The 10,742-nt window shown below is 41.4% G+C and overlaps 1 protein-coding gene across 1 annotated transcript; it reads left to right on the top strand.

Annotated features, from left to right (window-relative positions):
* Window positions 1-5,178: 5,178 nt before the first annotated feature.
* LOC115431200 (olfactory receptor 52K1-like) lies at window positions 5,179-6,135 on the top strand. The gene has a single exon (XM_030151430.1). It carries the CDS (start codon window positions 5,179-5,181, stop codon window positions 6,133-6,135), a length of 957 nt encoding a protein of 318 aa, XP_030007290.1.
* The last annotated feature ends 4,607 nt before the right edge of the window (window positions 6,136-10,742 follow it).

Raw genomic sequence — 10,742 nt, forward strand, 5'->3', positions numbered from 1 at the left:
TAACGAAGATATTTTGGTTTCCATTGTTTTTGGGTTTTTGTTGTTTGTTTTTTTACAGGAACACAATGATGGAATGAACCGGTCATGTGACCTCATGACACCAGTGGAAGTCCCACTGTCCAGGTGATTCTTTCACTAATTATGTTTTGATGCTCAGGAATACTGGAAAATAATCTTGGCGACTCAACTGCGGAGAATTTAAGCTTTCTAACAAAGTATAACGTCCATGTTGACGATTTCAATTAAATAAAGGTGTGGAACCTCCTACACCTCCAAGGAATAAAGGCCCTGAGACAAACTTTAGAAAAGTTGGACAAATGACAGAACTGTAAGAATGAACACAGAAAACCTGAAGTGAAGGAAACAAAACATAATTAACAAATGAATGGAAATAACCCTGTAGTAGCACAGAGTTCATTAATAATCTATTATTATTGTAGAAACTCTAATAGTGATTGGATCTGTTGGGAATGGAGAGGATAGAGATCGTCAAATCAGGTCGAACAGCAAAGATGAGAAGATCAGAAATTCAAACAGAAAAAACCTGATCCCTCTTCCAAAAAAACACCCTGCATGAAATGATTAAATAAAAAATGTATAGGAATGAATTAACAATAAAAAAAAAAAAAAAAGTGTGTTTAAAAAAAAAAAAAAAAGAATGAATTTCACTTAAAGCTCGTTTATGCTCGCTTTACGTACGTAAATAAGTGTATCAGTTTCTAACATTGTCATGCGTCACTGCCTTCATACTTCCATGCGTCCATTACGTTGGAATGAGCGTTTCTCAATCAATCCACCAGAGGGCACTGCTCTTAATTAACATACTGGCTGAACACCACAAAGAGGAGGAAAGTTTTTGGAGAAGAAGAAGTAAGTCAATAATACCAAACATGGCGACTACAGAGGAGGTTTTGCTAATGTTAATATTCGGAAGGGTAATTGTCACAAGTATGTCGGTAGTTTTTCACGAACTCACACAGTTGCTCTTTGAAAAGTTCCACTATTTATGTAAATTATTCTCTTCAAATCTCAACCCTGCCTCCTCGGTTCCTGGTGGTACTGCTCCGTATTCTCTGTCTGGGTTTGCATCCACAAACTCCCAGAAAAAGGACGCAATTACATACGAACGTACGCAGAGGACGGACAGAACGTTGCGTCAGTATCCGTCTGCGTCTTCAACGTAGAGCATAAATGAGCACAAACATCTGGTCCATGTCACATGTAGTTACAACAGGACAGTAAGAAAAAATGTCGTCGTCAGCAGCTTTAAGAGGTTCCCTGTGTAGGAGGTTCCAGTCCAAACTAAAACTCAAGCACCAGGAACCGTCCCTTCAATCATCTTCTGTCCTCAAAACATAATCCATCCATGCGGTTCTCTTCTTTAGTAGCAGTTAAGAGCAAAAATATGTTTTCAGTCCCAATGACCTTGACCTTTGACCCCAGAATCTCCTCAGTTCATCCCTGGGTCAAAGTGAAAGTTTGTGTCCAGTTTTCTCCCGGTGTTTCTTCGATGTGACACTAATATGAATGGACAGAAACCACGGTGACCTTCACCTTTGACCTTTGACCCTTCGCTGTCTCCAAGTGAACGTTGGTGCCACACTTTGTGACTCTGTCCAACTGTTTTTAACTGTAATGTCCGACCCATGGACGGAGCTTCTGGTAGAGATGAAAGTGACAGAACCAGGACAGGAGAAGAAGGTTCTAGGACAACGTCACCTTCGTCCACGGTGCATGGAGAAGGAGAACAGCCTGGACAGATCAACAACTCCAGCCACACTGATGATGCAGACCAGGGGAATCAAACTGATTTTAGTTCAGGGGCCACTTTCAGCCCATTTCAGTCTCAAACTATTAAAATAATAGCATAATAATCTACACATAGTGACAACTCCAAGTTTTTCTCTTTGATTTAAGTGCAATAAAAATATTAAATTCTGAAAATATTTACATTCACAAACTATCCTTTCATAAAAAAGATGTGAATAACCAGAAAAACTTTTAATTTCCTCAGAAAAATAAGAGCAATTTTAATATCATGCCTCAATTTATGCCATTTGTACATAAGCATTACACACAATGTTACACAAACATTTGGTAACAGGCAGAATATTATTAAAAATTGGAAGTTTGGAATTTGGAACTAAAATAGTAATTTCTACAATAGGCTATGGTGTGTCAGTTTAACTTACAGATCAGACCTACAAATGCACAAAACATTTAGTGACAGACAGAATATTTTTGAAATGCACTTAATTTTCAGGTTGTTCACATTTTAGTATTAAAGGGTTCTTATGTTATTATTTTACTTTAGATCACATTTGGCTGAATGGGACTCCTGAACTAATATGAGTTCAACACCCTTGACTGTTCATATCTTTAGTATGATTTTTGCTCTTTGTGAAATCATGCCGTGGGCCGGACTGGAACCTTCAGAGGGCTGGTTTTGGCCCACGGGCCGCATGTTTGACACCTGTGGTGTAGAGTCTATCGCTGGGCGGCTTATCTGTAGAGTTAAAGGGCAGGTGGTCCTGGTGGAAATCAGGGGTGGAGGTCAGTGTTTGGTCCCTTTTCTTGGGTCAGATGTACATTAGTATTTTGACCATTGGTGAGTTTCATGAGTCTTGGGCCTGATCCTTAATGATGAGCATTTTGTCTGCAGATCCTGGGGCGACCTGACGAGGCCTTGGACTTCATCTCTGCAGCCAATGGCAGGTCAGACGGAGAGGATTAAAGCCAGCGTGTCCTCTGTTCACGTGGACAGAGGAGACGGACCAACAACAACATCTGATGATTGTCCTCCTGATGCTCTTCAGCTCTGAGTCCTGAAGGCTGGGTTTGTCCAGACACACGGTGAGAAGATTCATTCATTTACTTTGGTTTGGACACAGGGTCGAGTTAACGTTTGTGGAAAGGTTGAATCGTCTTATTTTCCTTCATCTCCTCTTTTTATTTTATAACATGTTGGATTTGTGACCGTGGATAGATACTGTTTCGTAAAACGGCTCAATCTGACATTTATATGGCCATTACTGTTGTGTTTCAGGTCAGCGTGTTGGGATTCAAATCACACATTTGTCTGAGAGTCCTTTAAAACAGTTACATAATGTAGAGTCAAACTGTCAGACAGTATTTGGTGGTGAAATTTATTCTAATATATTTCTAATAATTCATTTTTTGGATTCATGAAGTCATTTAAAATGGATTAAAAGTATCTTAAATAACAAAAGCAGTGAAATTGCTAAATGTTGAATTAAAAACAAACCTGTTCAAGAGGTTGAAAACAGTCCATGATGTTTATAGTTGATCCTTTATTTTATATTTTTATGTTATTGGACACTGTGACATGTTTTGGACTTAATATCTAACATTTATTGAATGCATCTGCTTTTACATTGATATGTTAGGACCTGTCTATTACCTGGCATTAACCTATGAGACATTCAGAGACTGACATATGCTTTCATTATTTGTAGTCTGTGTTCCTTCATTGTTTCCACAGTGTTTTTCAAAAGCGCCTTCAAGACACAGAAATAAATGTAGAGAAGACGTCAGTATGAAGCATGGCCTTAGTTCAGTTGGACCAGTGTAGCTCCAGAAAGAATGAGACAAACTCCACAGAATGTACATCTGACAGGGATGAACACAGACAAACACTGACTTTAATGTGTTCATGTGTTTTAAGGTGGATCTGAGAAAAGAGTGACATTTACCCAGAAAAATAACAACTGACAAAAAGCTACAAACAGCCACATGAACATTTATTTATTAACCCTTAAAGACCCAAACGTCCACCTTTAACCTAAACCATCTACTGATCTAAACTGTTTCATACCTGTTCATCCACTAATCCTATCAATCCATGTCAATAATTGGTGTAAAATACAGTTCTTCATCTTTTCATGGTTATCAGATATGACCATATTTGGACGTTCAGAGGCTCCGTAGTTACCATGGAAACACCGTCATCTTTTCCAACATTGGTTCACCAATAAAACCCATGGAGTTGGATCAATGACAGTGGATGGACACACTGGGTTTATGTTCAGTTAATGACAGATTAGACTGAAAAAGACACTGTTTATTCAGTTTTCTCTGTTTCTGTTAGAAGAACCCTGAACTTTAACCTGAGCTTTGATGAACATCTACATGATCAGTGAATTCAATATAGGAAAATAACTGATTTCCCTGGAAAAAAAACAAACACAAAATAAAGATAATCATATTATAATAACATAATAAATGGCGATAAATCACTTAAGAAAAGTTAAAGAGAGAAAAAACCCTTTGGAACCGACGCCAGGCCCCTGCACCTGTGTGGCACCTCCCAGCTCCTCTGATGTGAGTGCAGCCCCGATGCCCCAGCACCAGTCCTAGCACAAGTCCAGATGGAGCAGGAAAAGAGACCACCCAGCCCACATGGACTGCAGACTGCCCCGCAATCAATCATCCCCTTTTCCTACCGGCACAGAGGACAAATAGTGTGGTCACGACTAGAGCTGCAACCGATTAATCGATTAGGTGCTTGAAGTGAATGCAAAAATTCATGATTCGATTAATCGACTCGAATTGATTGAGGGGAAATATTCAATTGCAGTTTTCCTGAATTGAAGCTTCTTTGTGCGTCACAATAAGCGTCCGTGTGAAACACAACAGTGGAACCAATGTTTAACAATAGAGAAATGAAGGAAACAAAGTTCTGATTCAGGAGAGTTGTGGTTGAATGATTTTTTTGGATCACTTTGAGTCGATTAATCGGTTGCAGCTCTAGTCACGATCTACTGGTGCTCAAGTCAGAGGGCTGACTACTGGGGCCCAGATCAAGTCGAGGGTAGCCAGTTGGTTTTGTGAGGTGCCCAACATTCTGTTTATAGAAAAGCGGTCCATCAGGAGGTTTCTGAAGTGGGTTCTACTCAATCTTTCAAGGTATCCAGTTCAAAGTTTTTTTGGTGATGCTCTGAGTGTCTTTTCTTCTTAGTCTGAGTAACTTTCCTTTTGTTTTCATGTTTTTCCGTTTCCTTTTCCATTTCGTATTCAGTTCTTGTATTTTCATCCTAGATGTAACGGCAGTTGAAGGTAAAACTGTCCAATCTGTCTGTGAGGAGGTTTATATGAGTAAACCAATCTTTAATAGTCTACTTGTGTGTTCAGGCAGATTCAAACCCTGGTCAGTGAAGGATGGAGATGATGGAGAACATCTCTTCACACCAGAGCTTCATTCTAAATTGTTTTGATGAACTCGGAGCGCTGAGGCCCGCCCTCTTCATCCCATACTTCTCCATGTTGGTCCTCTCACTGTTGGCCAACGCTCTGCTGATCTACGTTATAGTTTCACAGAAGAACCTCCACTCACTGATGTACATCCTGATCGCCGTCATGGCTGGAGTCGACCTCATCATCCCGTTCTTCTTCATCCCCCACATGTTGTTGAGTTTCCTGTTGGACTGGAGGGGAATCTCTGTGACCGCCTGCTTCATGCAGATGTTCTTGATTCACTCTGTTGGAACATTCCAGGCCACTATATTGGTCTGGATGTCTCTGGACCGATACTTCGCCATCTGTACGCCCCTTCGCTACCATGAAGTCATGACATTGTCACGATTCATGAAGTTTGTGGTCCCACTTGTGGTCAGAAACTTCTTCTTGATTATGTTGTTTGTGATTCTGGTGGGAAAGTTGTGGTTCTGTGGTGGAAACATGATAAACCACTGTTTCTGTGAACACATGCCGGTGGTGGCGATGGCCTGTGGATCCACCGCCGTCAACAGCCTGGCTGGACTTGTGGCTCTGGTCCTCATCCCTGTTGTTGACTTCATCATCATCATCGTGTCCTATGTGATCATCTTCAGCTCTGTGCTGAGGTCGGGCCAGTCAGCGGCCAAAGCTCTTCACACATGTGTCACTCATATTATAGTAATGACGGTCACGCTGGTCGTTGCTCTAGTCGCTTTACTGTCACATCGAGTCAGAAATAAGGTTCCTTCAGCTGTTCAGGTTTTCTTAAGCACCATGATTTTACTGCTGCCATGTTGTTTCAACCCAATCATCTACGGCATCAAAATTGCAGAGATACGACAAAACATCGCGAAGACACTAGGCCGCTGTCGAATTGCTGTAACTGTGACTGTTTCTTAAGACTTCAGTTCAAGAACTCCAGATTTAAATAAAAGAACTGATCACTAATCATTGATAATAGAGAAGACCAGAGTAATGGAGACATGAGTGGTGGTGAGTTTGTCCAGTATCCTTTGAATGTATTCAAGAATGACCTTCTAAGAGGTCAATAATTAGCACCTGACAAGACACTATCAAATGACTTAAAACTGTATGTGAGTTTCTGTTTGGCATCAGTTTGTGGAAGTTCACTGCTACCGATAAAGTCAGAATAAAATAGTTTTACCTTTTGTCATGTAACGATTGTGATAATGATTTTGATTTATTCTTGATATAGTGTAACTGGTACTCAGTATGTAATCATGTAATCATTACACTTGGTCAAAAGTGATTATTGATGTGCACAATTTGGAATAAAAAGAGGAATGTGTCTGAAAAGCACATTATTATTATTGTTATCATTATTATTCCAACTTTATAGACAGTGTATGTAGTATCTTGGCTCAAAGCAGGGGGATCAGCAGCACAGTGAACAAGTATACATATATATACAGTACAGGCCAAAAGTTTGGACACACCTTCTCATTCTTTGCATTTTCTTTATTTTCATGACTATTTACATTGTAGATTCTCACTGAAGGCATCAAAACTATGACTGAACACATGTGGAATTATGTACTTAACAAAAAAGTGTGAAATAACTGAAAACATCTCTTATATTCTAGTTTCTTCAAAGTATCCACCCTTAGCTCTGATGACTGCCTTGCACACCCTTGGCATTCTCTTGATGAGCTTCCAGAGGTAGTCACCTGAAATGGTTTCCACTTCATAGCTGTGCCTTGTCAGGGTTACTTAGTGGAATTTCTTGCCTTATTGATGGGGTTGGGACCATCAGTTGTGTTGTGCAGAAGTCAGGTTGATGCACAGCTGACAGCCCTATTGGACAACTGTTAGAATGCATATTATGGCGAGAACCAATCAGCTAAGTAAAGACAAACGAGTGGCCATCATTACTTTAAGAAATGAAGGTCAGTCAGTCTAGAAAATTTCAAAAACTTTGAATGTGTCCCCAAGTGCAGTCGCAAAAACCATCAAGCGCTCCAACGAAACTGGCTCACATGAGGACCGCCCCAGGAAAGGAAGACCAAGAGTCACCTCTGATGCTGAAGATAAGTTCGTCTGAGTCACCAGCCTCAGAAATCGCAAATTAACAGCAGCTCAGATCAGAGACCAGATGAATACCACACAGAGCTCTAGCAGCAGACACATCTCTACAACAACTGTTAAGAGGAGACTGCGTGAATCAGGTCTTCATGGTCAAACAGCTGCTAGGAAACCACTGCTCAGGAGAGGCAACAAACAGAAGAGATTTATTTGGGCCAAGAAACCCAAGGAATGGACATTAGACCAGTGGAAATCTGTGCTTTGGTCTGATGAGTCCAAATTTGAGATCTTTGGATCCAACCGCCGTGTCTTTGTGCGACGCAGAAAAGGTGAACGGATGGATGCTACATGCCTGGTTCCCACCGTGAAGCATGGAGGGGGAGGTGTGATGGTGTGGGGGTGCTTTGCTGGTGACGCTGTTGGGGATTTATTCAAGATTGAAGGCAACCTGAAGCAGCATGGCTACCACAGCATCCTGCAGCGACATGCCATTCCATCCGGTCTGCGTTTAGTTGGACCATCATTTATTTTTCAACAGGACAATGACCCCAAACACACCTCCAGGCTGTGTGAGGGATATTTGACCAAGAAGGAGAGTGATGGAGTGCTGCGCCAGATGACCTGGCCTCCACAGTCACTGGACCTGAACCCAATCGAGATGGTTTGGGGTGAGCTGGACCGCAGAGTGAAGGCAAAAGGGCCAACAAGTGCTAAGCATCTCTGGGAACTTCTTCAAGACTGTTGGGAAACCATTTCAGGTGACTACCTCTGGAAGCTCATCAAGAGAATGCCAAGAGTGTGCAAAACAGTCATCAGAGCTAAGGGTGGCTACTTTGAAGAAACTAGAATATAAGAGATGTTTTCAGTTATTTCACACTTTTTTGTTAAGTACATAATTCCACATGTGTTCATTCATAGTTTTGATGCCTTCAGTGAGGATCTACAATGAAAATAGTCATGAAAATAAAGAAAATGCGAAGAATGAGAAGGTGTGTCCAAACTTTTGGCCTGTACTGTATATTGGTTTAGAGCTACATTTTACCTCTGTTTTACGTGACCTTTTATCACAGTGTTAAGTAGTTTGATTCCAGTGGTTTCCAACAGCATGTGGTGTTTCTCATCTTTTTCAACACAGAACTATGTGGTTCCTAACAGTCTGGGTGGTTTTTCATAGACTTGTTAACCCCAACGTCTGTTCGTCCTGAAAATCAACAGGGCAAAGTGTCATAATCCACTCCAGGTTTTGCCACTCACCCACTCACCCTTACCACCAGCTGTTACACTCCACACCCAGATCCACACCAGGTCTTTCCACTCATTCACCTTTGCTCCAGCTGTTCACACCTGCAACTCATGTGGCATTCAGTAACTGATATGAGCAGCTTCCCTTCAGCAGATGCCTGTTCTGTCTCAGGTGGAAAACACTCAGCCCGGTTTGCCTTCATCATCTGCCTGAGTGTTCCGTAAAGATCTGGTCTTCGGATCAAAGATTACCCGTTAGACTCCAAGTCCTAGTCCTGCACCTGCTTTGTGAGTACTCAGTTGTTCGCTCACCTGCAAAACTGCAGTTTCCACCTTCTCTTTTCACTGTGAGACTGGACTCTATTGACCCTTTGCACATTACGTCACACTCTGTTCACGCTGCAAACGAGCGCCATGACAGACGGCGGAAGTGCCAGACTGCACACTGGACGGCAAACTGGCTAATATCGAATTTGATCTGAACATTCTCATTTTTGTTTGTTTTTAACCCTGCTTTACACGTACACTGATATTACAGACAGAACAGGCTGTGTTTGTGTCCACAGCATTAGCATTAGCTCCACCTAATGCTAGCTCGGTGGTAGACTGGGTTACCTCCTATGATCCACTGTGTTCCAGTGTGTGTCATCAGTCCCTTCAGTATCAGCTCTGCTGTTGTCCTGTCTGCCTTTGGACCAGCTCCACTATGTTCTATGTCCTACAGTTCTTGTCCTGATGCTGTTCCATGTGTTCTAGTGGTGGAACTGTTCATATGACTGTGTGTAGACAGTAGAACAGCAGACACTACAACAGCAGAGCTCATACTGAGGACACACACTCACATTATTACACAGTGTTGGTTCATTAGAGCTGCTTTTGGTTCCAGTCTGTTTGAGTTTGGATGGCATGATGAGGAAACATGTTCAAAACATACACAGCTAGCAAGCTAACGTTAGCTGTATCTGACCTTTACCATTATGAGATCCATTCCTCTGCCATGAACGCAGTACAGCGACTGGGGAATCGAACCTGAGACTAAGAACTGGGATCATCCAGACTGTAGTCTGCTTTAGATCACACCTGTGTATGGGGACACTGCATTTAGAACAGAATGGAACAGATCGTCTGCTTTAAACTGGAGGATTTTGTTAGATCCGTAAACACACCAGGAGGCAGAAGGTATGGGTCTGTAGCTAGCCCTGCTATCGCTAGCTTCTCCAAACAGTGTTCTTTGTGCCGTCCACTAAGGTGAGTCACTTCGCAGGACAACTCCAAAACGTTATTTTCAGTGCTGTAGACAGAATCCGTCGCTCATTTGTTTGTTTGTCGTGTTGCTTTTGCCGTCCACCATGGAACTGCAGCCCTAGTCACATGATAACTGTGACGTTGGTGCAAAGGGTCAACAGACCCCACCCTTTATTATGACATCATCCAATTACATCCAATATTATGATCAGAAGGTTGTGAACTGTTTGGCCCTTCTCAGAAAGTTTAGAACACATATTTTGTCTCTTTCTCATCATTGTGGGTCTGTTTCTGCATGTGTATTCAGACAAATGTCTGAACGAAATTCAAGTAATTTGATCAATGAAAATGAATTCTTTGTCCTTTTGTCACTTAAAGGTTCAAGCAGTTTATTTATTTTGTGTTTTATTTCATCCTAGAAAACAGACGTTTGTGGAGATGAAGACTGTACTGTGAGAGGCATCAAGCACGTCCATGGGTTTAATGCAACCATTCACACACTTCTGTGTTTTGCAGAGGTCAAAGGTCACATGTCATCGTCATGCTGACTTCGTCTCTGCAGCCAGTCGTTGTGTCAGATGGAGTAGATTCAAGTTCATCAGGACAGTCGGCGTCGCCTCCATCACAAAATGGATGAAGTGCTGATTCAGTGGAGCTGATTTAATGGTTTGACCTGAGCCAGATACAAGGTACAGATACTAGATAGAGCTATAGATACACACACACACACACATATATATATTTGTGTGTATATATATATATATGTATATATATATGTATATATATATATATATTAGAGATATGTTTTTTTCAGAGCCGATACTGATTGTTTGTAGTCAAGGAGGCTGATAACCGATATCTGGAGCAGTTATTGATTTGCAGTAAAAGTAAAAATATTGGCATCAAAAGTTTGAATAATACGAACTCCAACACTTCACTTCGTCATTGGTATGTCGGGTAGGGGCAGCAGCAGTATA

The sequence above is a fragment of the Sphaeramia orbicularis genome, chromosome 13, assembly GCF_902148855.1.
Source record: "Sphaeramia orbicularis chromosome 13, fSphaOr1.1, whole genome shotgun sequence".
In the NCBI taxonomy this organism is placed as follows: Eukaryota; Metazoa; Chordata; class Actinopteri; order Kurtiformes; family Apogonidae; genus Sphaeramia; species Sphaeramia orbicularis.